Genomic DNA, 19,849 nt, shown 5'->3' with positions numbered 1-19,849 from the left:
CAAACAGCTCCTGCAAAAAAGCTGAGGTGGCCATACTAGTATCCGACAACATTAATTTCACCTTGAAAAAGACTAGAAGGGACAGTGAAGGCTATTTTCTCTTCATCAGGGGATACGTACAACAGGAAGAAATCACACTCTTAAATGTATACACACCTAATGAGGGAACAGCTAAATATTTAAAACAACTGCTAACAGATTTTAAGGAGGACATTACAAGCAACACAATAGTACTTGGAGACTTCAACATTGCCCTATCACCTCTGGACAGATCAACAAGAACAAAACCCAGCAAGGAATCATTGGCTTTGAAAGAAGAAATAGAAGAGAGAGGGCTTATAGACCTTTACAGGGCTTTACACCCTCAAAAGAAAGAATAGACATTCTTCTCCAGTGCACACGGAACATTTTCCAAACTAGACCATGTGCTAGGACACAAAACATACCTCAACAGAATCGGGAAGATAGAAATAGTATCAGCCATCTTTTCAGACCATGATGCACTGAGGATAGAAGTGAATCACACACAGACACGGAAAACCAAATCAAACACCTGGAAGTCAAACAACTAGATGCTGAACAACGAGTGGGTCAGGAATGAAGTCAAGGATGAAATCAAAAGATACTTGGAAACAAAAGAGAATGAAGACACGAGCTACCAGAACCTATGGGATGCAGCGAAAGCCGTATTAAGGGGAAAATTTATAGCTCTGCAAGCATATCTTAGGTCTGTAGAAACGATGCACATAAACAACTTGACCTCGCAGCTCAAGACCTTAGAAAAGGATCAACAGAAAGAGCCTAAATCAGGCAGAAGGAAAGAGATCATAAAACTTAGAGCAGAAATCAATGACATGGAAACCAAAGAAACAATCCGAAAGATCAATGAAACCAAGAGCTGGTTCTTCGAGAAAATAAACAAGATAGATAACCACTAGCAACACTCACAAAGAAACAGAGAGAGAACCATAATAAATCGAATCAGAAATGAGAAGGGGGATATCACAACAGAAACCAAAGAAATCCAAAAGATCATCAGAGACTACTTTGAAAGTCTGTATGCCACGAAACAAGAGAACCTAGAAGAAATGGACAAATTCCTGGAATCCTATAATCTCCCAAAGCTGAATCAAGAAGATCTGGAGTATCTGAATAGACCTATTAACATCAACAAAATAGAAACTGCAATCAAAAGTCTTCCCAAAAACAAAATCCCGGGCCCAGATGGATTCACTAGCGAATTTTTTAAAACATTTAAAGAGGACCTGCTGCCAGTCCTTCTCAAGCTTTTCCAGGAAATTGAAAAAACGGAAACTCTCCCAAACAGTTTCTATGAAGCTCATATCTCTCTAATACCAAAAGGAAACAAAGACACCACGAGAAAAGAAAACTACAGGCCTATATCTCTGATGAACACAGATGCGAAGATTCTCAACAAAATACTAGCAAATAAAATTCAACTACTCATCAAAAAGATCATGACCAAGTAGGATTCATCCCGGGGATGCAAGGCTGGTTCAACACTCGGAAATCAAACAACATAATCCACCATATCAACAAAAGAAAAGATAAAAATCATATGATCATATCAATAGATGCAGAGAAAGCATTTGACAAGATCCAGCACCCATTTATGATGAAAAGCCTCGACAAAATGGGTATAGAGGGAACTTTCCTCAATATAGTTAAAGCCATCTACCACAAGCCTACAGCAAGCATCGTCCTCAATGGCGAGAAACTGAGAGCCATCCCTCTAAGATCAGGGACGAGACAAGAATGTCCACTCTCTCCACTGCTGTTCAATATAGTACTGGAGGTACTTGCAATAGCGATTAGGCAAGGAAAAGATATTAGGGGCATCCAGGTAGGAAAGGAAGAAATCAAGCTCTCACTATTCGCAGACAATATGATACTATACCTAGAGAATCCTAAAACCTCTACCAAGAAACTTCTAGAAACAATAGGCTTGCATAATAAAGTGGCAGGCTATAAAATCAATACCCAAAAGTCCATGGCTTTCTTATACGCAAATAGTGAGAGAGAAGAAAGTGACATGAAGAATACAATCCCATTCACAATTGTGCCCCAGAAAATCAAGCACCTAGGAATCACCTTAACTAAGGAAGTAAAGGATCTGTACAAAGAAAACTACAAAACGCTACTTCAGCAAATAAAAGAGGACACAAGGAAATGGAAAAATATCCCCTGTACATGGATCGGGAGAATTAACATTGTCTAAATGGCAATACTTCCCAAAGCACTGTATAAATTCATCTCAATCCCTATTAGGATACCCATGACATTCTTCAAAGAAGTGGAGCAAACACTCCTGAAATTTATATGGAAGAATAAGCCCCCACAAATAGCTAACGAAAATCTTGGGAAAAAGAAAATGGGAGGAATCAACCTCCCTAACTTCAAACTCTACTACAAGGCAGTAATAATTAAAACAGCATGGTACTGGAACAAAGGCAGAGCTGTAGACCAATGGAACAGGATTGAATATACTGACATCTCCTCCCAAGCATCTAATCTTCGATAAGGGGGCAAGAAAAGTGAAGTGGAGAAGGGAAAGCCTCTTTAACAAATTATGCTGGCAAAACTGGACGGCTACATGCAAAAAAAAATGGGCTCAGATCTCTGCCTAACTCCATGTACAAAAGTAAGATCTAAGTGGATTAAAGACCTCAACATCAGACCGGAATCTATAAGGTACATTGAGGAAAAAGTTGGCAAAACCCTTCATGACATAGAAGCTAATGGTGTCTTCAAAGATGTCACACCGCTGACCAAGCAAGTGAAAACAGAGATAGACAAATGGGACTATCTTAAACTAAGAAGCTTCTGCACCTCCAAAGAAACAGTGACCAAAATACAAAGACAGTCTACAGAATGGGAAAGGATATTCGCCAACTACACATCTGATAAGGGGTTAATTTCAAGGATATACAAAGTACTGGTTTAACTCCACAAAAAGAAAACATTCAACCCCATCAAAAAATGGGGAGATGAAATGAATAGAAACTTTCACAAAGAAGAAATCTGAATGGTTAAAAGGCACATGAGAAAATGTTCCACATCATTAATCATTAGGGAGATGTAGATCAAAACCACAGTGAGATATCACTTCACACCACAGAGACTGGTCCATATCCACAAGAACAAAAGCAACCGGTGCTGGCGAGGATGTGGTGAGAAAGGGACACTCCTTCACTGTTGGTGGGACTGCCGACTGGTTCAGCCCTTTTGGAAAACAGTATGGTTGATTCTCAAAAAATTAGAAATTGAGCTACCATTTGATCCAGCAATACCACTCCTGGGAATATATCCCAGAGAGGCAAAAAATTATAGTCGAAGTGACATCTGCAATTGCCTGTTTATTGCAGCATTCTTTACAATAGCCAGAATCTGGAAAAAACCTGAGTGCCCAAGAACAGATGACTGGTTAAAGAAATTTTGGTACATTTACACAATGGAGTACTATGTAGCTGTTAGAAAAGACGAAGTCATGAAATTCACATACAAGTGGCACTACATGAAAAATATCATGTTAAGCAAAATGACTCAGAAAGAAAGGGACAGACATAGAAAGATTGCATTCATCTGGGGCACATAAAGTAACAAAATAGGAAACTAACACCCAAGAATGGCCGAGATTAGTACCAGGAATTCTACTCCATGACTTGGAGGCCAACCACACACACTAGGGAAAAGGGAGCTCAGATAAAGAGGGGAACACCAAATAAAGGTGTTGGGAGGACCCTCCCAGGATGGGAGAAGCATGCTGAAAGTAGACTATAGACCAAACATGATTGCCACTCAATGTTTCTTTTGCAAACCACAACACCCAAAAGGAGAGAGAGAACAGAGGGGAATGCCCTGCCACAGAGCCAGGGTGGGATGGGGGGATGGGGGTTGGAGGGATACTGGGATGCATGGTGGTGGGAAGTGGGCACTGGTGGAGTGATGGTATTTGATCATTATATAATTGAAACCCAAGCACAATAATGTGTAAGTCTGCAACTGTACCTCATGATGTCTCACTATTAAAAATTTTTTTAATAAAAAAATTATAGAAAAATAAAATATTCTTGACAAAAAAATCATACGCTATGATAAAGATGGACTTACCTGTACAAATGATAAGAAAATGTAACTTAATATTTTAAATAGACACTTGAACAAAGCAAAATAATACACAGAAATTACAAATAAATTAAAATAAAGATGATCATTGTTCTTATGCTTCAGTGAAATAAAAAGTTCACTATAATGAAATAACAAAATAAAATTCTAACCGCCCTCTGTAATGATCCATCTATAGTATGGTATAAATGTTATAACTACTTTGGGAATAGTTTCTCAGTTTATTATAAAGTTAAATATTCATCTACTCTATTACTCTAGCTATTATGTTCACATATTTACTCAGAACTAAGACATATACTCACAAAAATCATACAATAATTTTCTTAAAATATTATAATCATAATACACCCAACTTGCAATAAAATATTGATCAAAAGGAAGTATATAAAACTATATTATGTGATACTTACATACTAGTAAGGTAAATAGCATGGTAGAACTAAATTATCACATGAATGTGGGAAAAAGAAAGTTGGAGGCGCAGATAAAATATCATTTGATGGCCCTAATATAATAGGGTCAAACACTCAAAATGAATTTAGAACTGAGGTTTTATTCATGAGGGAACTGACTGGGTATAAGTAAGAGGAAGCGTTGGGAAAAATCAGTCAACAAATTAATGTGCCATTCTTTCAATAATTTTAAAGAGTGTCTCCTTTATATGTCTTAGGAGTCAATTAATTTCACAATTTTATTTACTCATTTCCTTCATTTGGCTCTAAGTTTAATGGGTAAAGAACATCTGAAGTTCAAATAAAATATAATTACCACATTTTCCCAAGTCTCTCACAAGATATGGAAACAATGTGATTTTAAAATTATTTTTCAATATGATTAAATTACTGTAGCATGCTTTCAAAGGAATTCAGAACATGCTACCCCAATCTGCTGTTCTGGCACATTGACTACTTTTAGTTAAACGTACAAAACAGTGAAAAAAAAGATAACATTACATTTCCTCATTGAATATCTTAGGTCAACCTTGATCTTCGGATATAGGGAGAAGACAGAGAAAGAACAATAAGGGGGAAAATGAAGAAAATGAGAATGGGAAGTAATGGGTTGAGGTTTCAGTTATACCGCTGATGTGGGTTTAGCTATATATTCAAAGCACAGAGTCAACAACACTGAAAAGATGAGATCTAAGCTGCAGTCACCGAACTTTGTAATGTGCATGTCAAGTTGGTAGGTCAGGGTTGTCATGGGAGATCATGGGACCACGGGAGGAGGGAAGTTGACACTAGGGGAAGGATTGGTGTTGAAATATTGTGCCTAAATCTCTGCTATCAATTACTCTGTAAATTACAGAACAGTAAAATAAATTAAAAAATAATATAAAAGATGGATGCTGGTCCAGAGCAATAGTAGTGGGTATGGGGTTTGCCTTGCACACAGCTGACCCGGTTATGCCAGGAGTAATTCCTGAGTGCAGAGCCAGGAGTAGCCCCTGAGAATCTCTGGGTGTCACCCAAAAAAGCAAAGGTTTAAAAAAAGATGGATGCCACAATCTTTTTTTATTCCATTTAGAAACAGAACATAAAATTCCCATGTGAAAGATACCTTCCCTGTCCCAAGAGAGCAACGTTCTATCTCAAGAATAGGAAACGGGCCAAATGAAAAGTACACTGACTTGTCACACTAAACCCTGTCTTTACTAGTCCCTTTGCACTCTGCTGTCTTCCTACTACTCCGTTCAACACAATATATGTGCTCAACTCGAACCCCTCCTTTGGGCTATTAGTTTTTGTGTGAAGATTCCCATATACATACAGAAAAAATAAACTTTTATGTTTTTCTCCTGTTAAATGGATTAATGTCAATAATGTCAATAATGTCGGACTGGAGGAATAGCACAACGGTAGGGTGTTTGCCTTGCATGCAGCTGGCCTGGCTGAGCCGGGTTCGATTCCTCCGCCCCTCTTGGAGAGCCCAGCAAGCTACCGAGAGTATCTCTCCCACATGGCAAAGACTGGCAAGCTCCCCGTGATGTAAAGGATATGCCAAACATAGTAACAACTAGTCTCACAATGGAGACGTTACTGGGCCTCCTCGAGCAACAAAATGAAAAATGGGAGAACAGTGCTACAGTACTAGTCAATAATGTCAATTTAACACTAAGACCTGCTGAAGACTGTCAGAGGATAGGGTTTAAATTTTTCCTTCTCTAAACTGAAATATGTAAACATTTTTGTAAATGTCATTAACAGATATATTCAAAACAACTTTGCCTTATTTTACCAAACAAAATATCAGAAATGTCTTTATAATATATATATATATTAGTCTAAACTTACCAGAAAGACAATTGTTGCTGACATCTAGTTTTTCCAAAGATATAAAATGAAAAAGTGGTGCTATCTTTGTCAAACTGAAAACAAAACATATATCATAAAAATGTTTATATACTGTCCTTATAAATGACTTTAAATAAGATGTAACTTTATATAGCAATAATTTATGATTATAATATAGCATAATAATGTGTTATATAGTTTACTTATTAGTAATAAAGATATATATTTTTTATATAGTAACTGACTATAAAATGGAGAGTATTCGATATGCCAGACACAGTAACAACAACTATAGATTTATCTCATATAATTATTTTCCATTATATACATTAGTTATGCAATGTGTGTGTCTAATACAACTGCAACAATCATTCCAAGTATTTTTTGATTTAATAATTATAAATTTCTAAATATTTATTTTGTTTGAAATGTTCATTTACATATCAAACTTATAATAAATTATAAATACTAATTGCAAATATTAATATTAATGTATATCAGTATGCAAATATTTTTAATATTGTATAGATTTTTAAATTTTGTATAGATTTGTCATGTTAAAAGAAAAAATTGCAGGCAATCTGTTATATCTTTATGTAGATTTCCTGAATGAAAACTATAGTCTCTAATTTTAAGAGAAAGCAATTATTTTCACTTTTCAAGAAAAAATCATCATCACCTTTAACAATAAAGATTTTGTTTACTAGATTAAAAATACACAAAGTATACAAAGTTTCTCTAGGGTTATTTCTACAGTATATTGTGTACTATATACATATGCTCACTACATAAATAATCCATGTAATACAATAATAGCAAATGTTTTGTACCAACAGAAAGAACTTAAATTTAGCAGAAATATACTAACAATTATTATTAATGCATGCATGCTTAAATTCTAATATTAAACTTTTGTCTTTCTTTTAAAATTTCAAATATTTTAAGTGAAATTGTCATTATAAAACCATATTCAAGCAAAGAAAGCATGTGATGGTTAAATACACATCAAAAATAAAAAAAAAACTATGTAAAAACTTAACTTTAGCTTGATTCGCAATAAAATATACATTCTCTATGTATAAAAAATTATTTTTTTAAAGTGATCTTTTCTCCTAATTGTTGGGGATGTGTAACTGATCAAATACGCTTTGAGTAAAGTACCACTTCTGATATTAAAAAATATGCATTGCTTTTCATTTATTTCAAATTTTTGATTCTTATATGGTCTTTCCAGTTGTCATAGCAGAGGCTTTTACATCTTTATTTTGGCCAAAATACACTGCCATGGAAAAAATTCTATTATTGTAAGGTCAGAAACTCACTGAATAATACTGTGACTACAAGTCTCCTGGGGTTTGGAACAAAAGTAACCTTTTTATTGACCTTGACTCCTCTCATGTACTAACCTGTTCTGCATTAGCCAAGAGACAGAAGATACTACTGATAAAAAAAATAGACTAAATAATGAGGCTGAAGAAGATCTACCTGAGTGTAGCCAATACTAAGTACATATTAGTCCATATACAAGTCTAACAACACAACTTCTTAAAGGCAATTTCTATAGAAAAAGAACAAGATATAAAAGAATGAAACAGCTAAAATCTTGGTCATTGTATTTATACATAATTATTATTTAATTGTTTGTACAGAAAATCCCTGATGTAATTTACTAAATTGTGACATACTGGAAGAGAAGAGTGAGTGAGAGAACGGGGAAAGTCAAAGCTTTGCTGAAAGTGAACTTAAGTTCAAATTTTGTGATATTTTCTACATAGAAATGTTCTAGATAATTATTACACATAAATAATTTAAACTCAAGTAAATACATATTTATAATTATTCCATTTATTTAATATTTTTTACTTTTAGTACAATTATACTATGCCTGTCTCTAAAAAAATTGCTAAATGGATAATACATCTCATGGTTTTGACAATAAGATGGCAAAATATAGGCCACATACAGGTCTTATGGTGATATCAGATAAGAATAAGTAATAATGCTTTAGAAACAAAAATAAAAATACTCCTAACAAAAATAAATCCTTGAAAGAAAATATTTTATTGCAACAAATACTTCTGCAATACCAAGATACTATCTTTTCAGATAATCATGACCTGAAATCACATTATTTTTCATTTATGAATTTTAATCAAGAAAGCTAGCTATTCATTCACCTTTATGACTATTCATAAGGATGGTAGAAACCTAATAGTAAAATCTGTTTCTTTAAATCTCTAGAATTTTTCCTTTTACTAACATTCTGTGTATATTTTTTCCAAGAAAATTCAAACCAGAGAGACAAAGGACATTAGTGAAAACCTAATACCATTTGACCTTGTCACATTAGCCCTGGGCATAAAAAAGATATAAATTTCAAAGACGACAAAAAGCAAAAGATTTGTACAATGAGAAGCCAATGGGTAATAGTTTCCACTTTCTGCTCCTACTTAGGATCTCACTGGAAGTAGAAAGGCTTGTGAAGCCAGAGAGTCTTCCAGTTAAAACTCCTCTGAGTCAAACTTAAAACAGTCACATGTTCTAATGAAAATTTAAAACAGAAGTCAGGATGAAACAAGTATTTCAAACAATATGTAGTAAGTATCATTCTTTATATGTATTTCATTTGTTAGAGAAAAAAGCATATGGACTCATAATTTCTTCCTTGTGATGAAAATATTTATCAAAAATTTTAACATATAGATTGTATAAATATACATATATAAATACAATTCAAATTACATATTAAGCACAAAAATATCACATTTATAAAACTCTCAACTTTGCAACATGTAATAACATATTTCATATTTAGATCATCATAAAATATAACAAGCAAGTATTTCTGTCTCTTTTACAGGTAAAAGAAAACTAGATTCAGGCTGTGAAAACTTTTTTCCACATCAACCAGCAGGTAATATGTACAAATACAATTCAAACACATATCAACAGATTATAAGATTTTCTAAATCTGCTATTGCTATAAAAAAAAAAGTCAAACAAACTGTAAAGGCTTAATGCAAAGTGGATAATGCTAACAACTAATAATTTTAGTTCACTTTTTATAAATCCTAGAATAAATATTAATTTTATGGTGTAAGTGTAGTTCATCCCTCTCCATCATATTTCCTTGGTGCCCTTAAACCGGCTTCCCTAACCGTTTCAGAAAGTGACAAAGCAAATTTTACAGGCAGAGTCAGAAGAGATCATCAATTAATATATTCAGGCATAAATGATAGCATTATCAAAATATTCAAAACAACATGTTATATTTTTATCCTTTAAAAATTATAGCTGAATTCAAAAGATTAAGGTTTTCTATACCTAAGAGTGTTTCAGGTCAGGAATACTACATTGCTCATTTGCATAATCTCCAAAATTGTAACTTCAACCATCTCAATAAGCAAATAAAATTAAAAACATCATTTTTATTTAGTATTCAAATAATTATCAAGATTAAACATTTACTGGTCTGATTATATAATCTAATTATATCATGTTGATATGAGAAATGTCACATGACATTTCAAGGGTAAAAGTCCATCAACCATATTAATCTAAATTTTTAAAACGATAATATTCTTTGAATAACTAAACCGGTCCAAATTACTTTAAAATTTTCTAGATCTAAATATTACATGATCATTCTGTGTTTGTTATATGATAGATATGTTGATTACTGAGTGATTTAATACATACATCCGGAGCCCAGCTGATTAGTTCTACTGAAATTATATTTCTTACTTGGAAAACACTGTAATCCAATGAGTTTGAAAGTGGACCATATCACTTTTGTTGTGTTTTTTCATTAAGATGGCTCTGAAATAAATGTCTTTATAACCAAATCAATTTTTATATTTCAGAATTGATTAAAATAATCCTTGGTAATTATGAATACATATTCAATTTTTATAAGTCAAACTGGAATACTTTAATTGAAGTTAAATTATTTCAGATATATATGTTCAAATTATTTCATATATATATTTTCCAAGGATGAATGCTATTATGACAGAAACAAAGGAAAAATATGTTTTAGGGGAAAAAATATATATATAAACTTGGTTGCCCTTGTTCATGTATTCTACAAGAATTGTGTAACTTAAAGGAGCAACAATTTCTTGTAAAATGATGGTTCCTTTTCCTATTCCATGTGCCTTTGATGAACAAATTAATCATATTAGAATGAGTAGGATTCAATGAAATATTAAGCGGTGGGAGATATATACATATTGTGCTCCTGTTTTGGTTTTAAACAGTTTTTCTCTGCAAAGATCCAGATGTTTGGTGGTTTCAAATGGATCTTCTATGGCAGGTACACATTTCATTTAATGTTAAGATTTTTTTTTTTAGTGTTACTTTATATCCTTAGGGAAATCAAATTTAAATCAATCTTAACAGTTACAAAAAGACATGCAAGTTGAGAGCAGATTAAAAATCGTTCTTCCAGGACTTAATAAGTACCATTTGAGAGAATGAGACATCCTTCTGAATTAAATTAACTACCTCCCCTATTTTCCTAAGACTATATTCTTTACAAATATAAACAAACCTCCTGTCAGAGATTTCTAAAAGTACATCTCTGAGAAGAAACAAAATAACAAGAAGAAATTGACAGTTAAAATTTTACTAAAATTTTAAGGGTATGTCAACATACTGACTTTTAAAACTCCTCAAGTTAATAATTATAATTTATAAACTAATTGAGACACACTCTCATAGAATTACTGGGAGAAAGCTAAAAACTTTTCTATGAAAAGCACAACTTAGTTTAATTACTCACTGCATCTACTGTTTAAGAAAAATACTTACCTGTTTTGAGAGAGAGAGAGGTTTTGTAATAAAGGCAGCCAATATGAGGAAAACGCTTCCACAGTTGAAATACTATTATCATCCAAGTTCAATTCTCTTAGTAGAACATGATTCTCCAGAGGTGGAAGCTATATTTAAATTTGGTACATTAACTCATAAAAACCAAACATCTTAAAAATTAAACCAAAATTTAAAAGCATGAAATTTAACCACAGATTTATTTTAGTAAACTACATAAACCAAATACATGTCAAAATATCTTAAGTATTAATAAAATTTCTAATAATTAACTTCATAACTTGAATTGTATAATTTATTTCATGGTCAATTCTAATCAGACTTTCAAGACAGATAAATTTGTTTCAATAAAATATTAAAATATACCTTTAAAATTCGAATTCAACTTAGCATTATAAAAATCCATTGCCAACTTATATGTCCTCATATTTATGTTGAAGTTTTTTTAAGTATATAAAAGTTCAAAATAAACTAAAATCAAATGTATTGAAAAACTAAAAAATAAATGAATCAAAAGTATTTAAATATATTCAATAGACGTGTCTATCAAAAGGGAAATGCTCTATTATTTAAGGACATTTAATAACTCAAAATAATTACCTCACTTAGATAATTTCCTTGTAATTTCAATACTTGGAGCAATCCACAGTTTTCAATACCCTCTACTTCAGTAAGATTGTTATGTGAACAATCCAGATAGATGATTGTTGGAGAATCAGAAAGACCTTTTGTACTGATTAACTGATTGTGATTCACAATTAGTTGCTGAAGATTTCTCAAAGATTCTAAACCAGCTGGAACATAAATTTTACAAGATCACTTGAATTATACATTCTTTCAAACACAAAAGGGAAGATTCATTTTTTCTCTAAAAATTGAAAATCTAGAAATGTTATTTAATTTAATTACAATATAATATGTGATCTGTGTAGGTACTATCATTTTACAAATATAAGTCACCTGTCCCAGGTGATAGGGAACCCGGGTCAGGGGAAGGGAACATTGGTGGCACAGTTGGTTTGGAACACTGTATTACTAATACAACTCTGTTATGAACAACTTTGTGAGTCATGATGTGTTAATAAAAAATATGAAAAAAATAAGCTTTTGTGCCAAATTCCCACAAATATCATCGTCAAATAAATGCTGGGATAGAAACAATTTTAATAATAAAATATTTGATAATTACTTGAAAGACGATCTTTTGAAAGAAACATAATTACATGTAGAGCTATTATCTGGCTCTGTGATAAATTTATTCAGGAGTAATATAAAACATTTTTAAACCAACATTTGTTCTTTGGTTGCATGTAATAAAATTTATAAAAGGAGGCCAGGCTACTTGTAGCACATATAAAGAAATAAAGGAAATATAACAAGTATAATTATTAGATCTTTAAAGAAAATTTAATATTTTATTATGTTATTAAAATTCAGATAATATATAACAGTGCTTTGAATGTATTACCAAAGTATATACCAAAATTCATGATTCAGACAAATTAAAAGTATCTAGTAATATAAGTCAAGTTAAGTAATAACAATGTGGATGGTTATGTTTTAAATATATTTTTAAGTATGTGTTTAATGGAAAACAATTTTGTTTAATAGATTCAGGAAAATACTTAGAATACTCCTAAATTAAAATAGACAACTAAATTTAAATTCAATCTTTTTTTTAAAGTTTTTAACTCATTTAAAGTTTTCTTATAATCAAGAAATTTGAAAGATCAAGGGCCTTAAAATTTAAATTCTTATAATAAACAAAAATTATGAATAATCATCTACTGTTATCAGGCACAAACTATCATACAAACTTTTTACTAAATTAAAATAATTCATATCAATAATAAATTATCAATTTCAAGAGATTTGAAATAGTACATTACAAATAAAATATATTTTTGTTATAATATAAAGTCTGCTGAAATAGAAAATATTTTAGTTTAAATTTAGTTTATACTAAATAAACTAGTTTATTTAGTTTAGTATAAATTATGATTATATGTGATCACATCATACGTGATCAAGTGGATTATCTGCCTTAAGGCTAATACTTTTAATGTTTATTCGAATTGCATTTGCTTGTCAGAGCTGAGTAAAAACAGAATTTTTAATGAACTCATTAGAATGCACAATGCATTGTGAAAGTTTTCAAACATCACCCAAGAAGAGATTAAGAACAGAAATTAAGCTTACACGTTCAGAAAAGGCAAAGGATTGAACACAAGAAGCTGAAAGAAAATGGCAGAAAAATTAGAATCCGAGAGAGAAAGGGAAATGGAATTTTGTGATGAAGTAGTGGTTAGTAAGGATAAACTTATAATATACAGTTTACAATGTCTAAAAGCATTCTTAGTTGCACTAAGCAGCATGCACTCAACAATGTGTTTTGGAACAGGCAGAGGGGTATGAATACCCCACTGCTTTGGAAGTGTTGGAAAAACTAAGGATTTTTGATACTGGCTTTGGTAGCAAAATGAGGATGGAGGCTACAGTGTAGTGGTAATGGCTGAAAAACTCATGTGGACTATTCTTTAGTTTTTCTTAGAGAAAGTCTACCAAAATCCTTTCAATGGAAAGAAAATTCTATGCAATATTTCATTCCCTTTCTGGACACATCATTTACTACTGTCCTCTTCCCTTAGTTATTCTAACATGCTGATGACCTTCTTATAGTTCCTTAAACACCCAATATGTGCTTCCATGATTTTCAATTAAGAAACAGGCAAATGTATTCAACAATTCATTGGAGATTCTAATAGGGTGAAATGACGATTATTTCAAAAATCAATGTTTGAAATTTATTTCAAATTCTGCTTTGAAATCTGTTTCAAAAATTTATTTCAACTCTTTGAGTACTATTTGCTTTTCTACTTCGTAAAATCCATTATATAGTAATACCACACCTATAAACTATCATCTAGAGATATTCTTTGTTTATCAGTTAAAAACTAGTAAATGAAGACAAGTTAAATTGAAGACATTATTTAAACACAAATACCAGTTATATGGACAAGTAAATTATCCAGCATTCATATATAAATATGCATTATATTCAAAATATTAAGTAGTCCAATATTACATGTTACTTCACATGAAACCTGTTTCAGAAATAGGCCTATAGGCCTTTCAGCCTTTCAGTATAGTTGTATGTAGGACCACTGCCAATGTTTCCCAGAACACTACCTGGACTGAACTGTAAGTGCAGTCAGGAATAATCTCTGAACACCACCGTTTGTTGCCCAAAACAAGACAAAACAAAAAAAAAGTACACCTAAATCTAAATCTACATATGTAATTGTGTTGCATAAACAAAATCTGGATTGATAAATAAATATCAAGAGTGGATATCTTGCTAAATAAAAAGAAAGAAACAGAAAAGATTCCCTGCTTACATCATATACCTATTTTAAAATTATTTAAATGAGAGTATTTAAAATTATGTGAATCATATATTTAAAAGTACTTGTCTTAAAATTATCTAAATTATTAATTCTTATATAATATTTAAAACATATATTTGAGAGAACTAGACCAAGTGTTGAATATTAGAGCTATACTTATTCAATCATCACCACTACCAAAAAAAAATATATGAAACTGAAGACATTCTTAAGGAAAACCTGATGCAATTACCCATCAACATTGGCATATTGGGGAAACCCTGTTATACTGCCAAAGAGGAGAAACACTAGATAGAGCAAGGAATACCTCATAAATTTTAAGATGAATGACTTAAAGAAAAATCTATGAAACTATAAGAAGGATATCCCATGGTATTAAAACACTAAACTAACTATAATGGTGAGTTGGAATGTTCATAGAAAAAGTTAATAGTGATTGTATAACATAAAATTTAGTCTAATGAGTAAAAAAGAATAAGGAAAGCATCCAAAAATGGATAGAACTGAGTAAGACTGGAGTAGTTCAATCTACAGTGTCATTAAACCTTGGGCTAAAGGAAGTTCCAGCTGAAATGTGTGACTGCAACCTCTTGAGAAACCTTAAATAACAACCACCCAGCTTCAGGTTCCACAGAACGCACAGTTCACAGAATCTCATAGTCCACAGAATGTGAGGTAAGAAATATTTGTGGTTTAAAACTGGTAAATGATAGTTGTGTACAATACTGCACATTCACATACACCTATAGAAAAAAGGAGTCTATCCTGAAAAAAATAAAGAACATGAGACAGAAAATAGGTTCAAATGCTTTAAGCTATGGAAGAATATTTCAACAAAATTTAGTGTCTTAAGTTCAAAAGTATTGTAAATAGACCAAAATAGCATCACGACAAAACTAACAAATAATTAAGAAAGAATGTTTTACAGAATAGATAACTACAATTTAAATTGTCTACATAAAGTACTAATCACAATAAAGATGAAATGCAAAGAAAAATAGACTATATGGATTAAATGCTAAATAATGATAGACAAGAAAGAGAACAATATCAATCAAAATATGAACAGGAACTGGGAACCTGGGTGTCCTGGTTTCAATCCCCAGCACTGCATTGGGTCCCTGATCACCTTCAAGATTCCTAAACTCAGAGACAGAAGTCCTGCACACCACCAGGTGTGGCTCAACTCCCTACTCTCCAAGAAAGAAAAAATAAAATATGGATCATTTGTGATGAAAATAGAATCATGCTAAACTATTTTTTTAAAGATTACAAAACAAAAACACTTCCAGAAATGAATAATTAACTCCATAGCTAAAAAAGAAAATAAGATTTCAAGAAATTTTATTGTCTGAATGAGTTAACAAGTTTGCTAAGTTACAGATCAAGGACAAAGAAAATGCTATTCAGATATTTAGATGAAAATTAATTCTGAGGAGAAAAAGTTGAGCTAGTCTCACTGTTTACAACATAATATCATATATGTATTGCACAATTTTCACAAAGCTCTAAGTGAAAGCTTTACCTCACATAGAATGCACAGCTATATTCTTATTCCAGTGTGAAGGCAATGAAAAGATGTTCCCTAATGTGAAAGAATTCAGGGAGTTCATTGGCCCCCTTCTTTGGAAAGTAAGATTTTAAAAAAAAAGTTACTAGGTAAATACTGACAAGCCAAAGGATGAAAGGAGGAATTGTTTTCAGGACAGGGAACAATTCATTTCTCTACAGTCCTAATGTTGCTAAAGGATATACAAGATCATGAATCCTGATGTGAAGTCATTAATCTTGATGTAAAAGAAGGGAAAATGAATGAAAACAGTGTAAAAATCTATTATTTTTTTCTATTTTCTCATAGAAGTGTTAATCAAAAGTGTATTTTAATAAAATTGCCAAAAACTTGACAAGACTGGGAGGAAGAGATGTCCGTATAAATGAAACATTAGCATGTTTAGTATGAGGAATGAGGAATGTAAGAGTTAAAAGTTCTGTTCACCTAATTTCCCACTCTACTACTTAACAGTGATTTAAGTTTTCATCCTTTTTTTTTTTTAAGATTTCCAATTCAAGCAAATTATTTTCAGGAAAAATTGACTAAAAATAAAGGTTTCTAGTCAGTAATTCAAATATGTGTGGGTACTGTGCAGATTGTATTGCTATAATTTAAGAACTGTATTATTTATTCATATATTCAAACAAAATTTTAGTTGTAAATCATTGCAATCTTTTAAAATGTAAACTGATGCTTTTAGTAGGGTAGCTCTGGGCTCCTAATCTCAAAAGCAGTTTTAAAGTGCTAGCTAATTTTATTGTTGTTGTTGTTAATGTTAGTAAATAAAATATCTACCTGAGTGACCCTGATGCCACCAAGCACTGAACAGCACAGATATGGGGCTGGCTCCCAAGCACTGGGGGAATAGCCTATAACAACAAAGAGTAAAAGAAATCTGTCTAAAGTACATGCCATCAGTCTGGAGCGATAGCACAGTGGGTAGGGCATTTGCCTTGCATGCAGCAGACCCTAGTTTGATTCCCAGCATCCCATACGATCCCCCGAACACTGCCAGGCATAATTCCTGAGTACAGAGAAAGAAGTAACCCCTGTGTATTGCCGGGTGTCACCCCCCCCAAAAAAAATAAAATAAAGTACCTGCCATCATATGCATTCTAATAATCACCCACATTTTTCCACATGTCTAACTCTATCTCATCATCTATATATTCTTTGATTAAACTTTATGCACATTTATTTATATGGGACATTTAGACATTGCCAAAATAGTAATAAAGTCTTAATTTCAAGTGAATTTTTCATTTAACCACTTTTTTTTTCTTTCTTGGCCACAATGAGCAATGCTCAGAGGTTACCCCTGGCTCTGCACTCAGGAATTACTCCTGGCTGTGCTGGAGAGACCATTTAGAATGCCAGGGATCGAACCTGGATCGGCCACATGCAAGGCAAATGCCCTACCTGCTGTGCTATTGCTCCAGCCCTTTAACCACTTTTTTAATATATATTATTAATAGAGGATGGCACTTCAAAATCATTTTATATTTGCTATTGCTCAGAATATTTAAAGTCTATTTTCTATGCTGATTAAATGTTTATTTCTTTCAAAAACAAACAATTTTTTTTACTCATGTAAAATTACTAAGTAAGTAAGTACATGATGTTTTGTTAGCATAGCTAGTATAGTTGCAGTATTTGAGTATTTTTTAAACTTTGAAATAATCAAAATAGCTTATCTTATTAAGTGATTTACATTCTTCATATGTATATATAATTAAAATGTTTTCTAAAAATAATTTTGGTTTACAAAACATACCAAATAACCCATACTACAAATACCAGAACTCTGTGGCATACTCATGGAAAAATAAAATGAACTACTAAGTCAAGGATTTATTCAAGGTGTCAGAGAAATAGTACAATGGGTAGGGCATTTGTCTTGCATGAAGCCAATCAAGGTTCGATTCCAGCATCTCATATGGTACCCTGAGAACTACCGGGAGTAATTCCTGAGTATAGAGCCAGACATAACCCCTTAGCATCACCAATATGTCCCCAAAACTGAAACAAAAACAAAATTCTATCCTAAATCTAAATCTAGTATGTGAAGAGAAGTATGTATACAATAAAATTACTTTTCAATTGAAAGAGTGATTGGTTTCTATAGACTCACAACCTAAGAAAACAAACTCAAAATTCACCCAAACTAGGCAAGTATAACAGATATTCTCAAATTAACCTGAAAACTCAATAAGATATTCTGAGTCAAAAGAACAGGAAAGTATGCAGCCTGTCTCAGGTCTCAGTACTAAATAAGGAGGTTAAAAATATCTGCTTCAAAATAAACACAACTTGCCTCTTCCAACGTAGCTCAAATTCACTTCAATAGTGACCACAAAACTGTACTAAAATCACAGCATAATCACTCTACATATACCCTCACATTTGAAAAATCTTCTCTATAGGGATAATTTTCATCTCATGTAGAATAATCAAAAACCTGACATTCTAAGTAAAATGAACGTCTTATTTAAAAAAAAATAGTTAAAGAATGAAATAAGAATTTGTAAGAACTGGTGAAACAACAGAATGAGAATGGTGTGGAAATTAAAATGACTGAAACTAAAAACCCAAGGGTGAAGAATATAGAAAGTAATAATTGTCAAGTGAGCTCAAATATATGGATTTACCTAGAGGCACCAAAGAGAAACAGAACTATGGAACAAGAAATATGAAAGATAAAATCTGAAGATCTTATGTCTATGTAGTTTATCAGGAGAGTAAACCCAAATTATATAGAATGGCATTTGATAAGATAATGGCTGATACTACTATTTCAAAAAAAAAGTGAATTATAGAGACAGCAGCACTGTCGCACGGTAGCACTGTCCTCCACTTGTTCATCGATTTGCTTGAGTGGGCACCAGTATCATCTGCATTGTGAGACTTGTTACTGTGTTTTGCATATCGAATATGTAAGGGGAGCTTGCCAGGCTCTGCCGTGTGGGCAGGATACTCTCCGTAGCTTGCCGGGCTCTCCAAGGGGGATGGAGGAATCGAACCTGGGTCGGCTGGGTGCAAGGCAAACGCCTTACCCGCTGTGCTATTGGTCCAATAACTCTAACGAATCGTTATAAGGAGTAATTAAAAAGAAGTTTATGCCAAAACACATAAAAAGTAAATAAGAGAAATAAGCAAGATAAGGTAAATATTAGTAAGTTCTAGAAATTAAACTGACAGCTGACTTCCCAGCAGCAACAGTAAAAAAGTAATGGAATAATATCTGAAAAGTACTAAAAGAAAATGCCAATTTAGAAAATATGACTGTTAAGAACAAGTTGAGGGGCTTAGATATACCTTAAATGGTAGAGCACCTGCCTATAGCAAGGCTCTGAATTCAATTACCAGCAATGCATACCTCCTAAACACAGTTAGGAGGGCATTCACAACTGTCAACAACAAATTGACATTTACAGACTAACAAAACCTAGTAGCAGTCTCTACTAGCTAGTGAAATAACTAGAGGAATTAATAGGGAAATTACTAGAGGAATTTTAGGATCTAATAAAGAAAAAGACAATCTAAGTTCTAAGTGAAGATGAAATAAAATGTTCAAAATCAGCAAATATGAGAAAGTATAATCAAATGTTGCATAAAAT

The 19,849-nt window shown here is 32.3% G+C and overlaps 1 protein-coding gene across 1 annotated transcript in view; it reads right to left on the bottom strand.

Moving 5' to 3' along the window:
• The window catches only part of LRRIQ1 (leucine rich repeats and IQ motif containing 1), a 246,312-nt gene that overhangs the window by 171,256 nt on the left and 55,207 nt on the right, over positions 1-19,849 (bottom strand). The window contains exons 11-13 of the mRNA XM_056116978.1: positions 11,874-12,067; positions 11,256-11,383; positions 6,444-6,517 (exon numbers count right to left, since the gene is read on the bottom strand). Coding sequence (XP_055972953.1) covers positions 6,444-6,517; positions 11,256-11,383; positions 11,874-12,067 — 396 coding nt within the window. The remainder of the gene's footprint in view (positions 1-6,443; positions 6,518-11,255; positions 11,384-11,873; positions 12,068-19,849) is intronic.

Source organism: Sorex fumeus, unplaced genomic scaffold, assembly GCF_029834395.1.
Source record: "Sorex fumeus unplaced genomic scaffold, SorFum_2.1 ptg000003l, whole genome shotgun sequence".
In the NCBI taxonomy this organism is placed as follows: domain Eukaryota; kingdom Metazoa; phylum Chordata; class Mammalia; order Eulipotyphla; family Soricidae; genus Sorex; species Sorex fumeus.
Note: the sequence above shows the minus strand (reverse complement) of the source record. Positions and strands in the feature narration are given on the sequence as shown.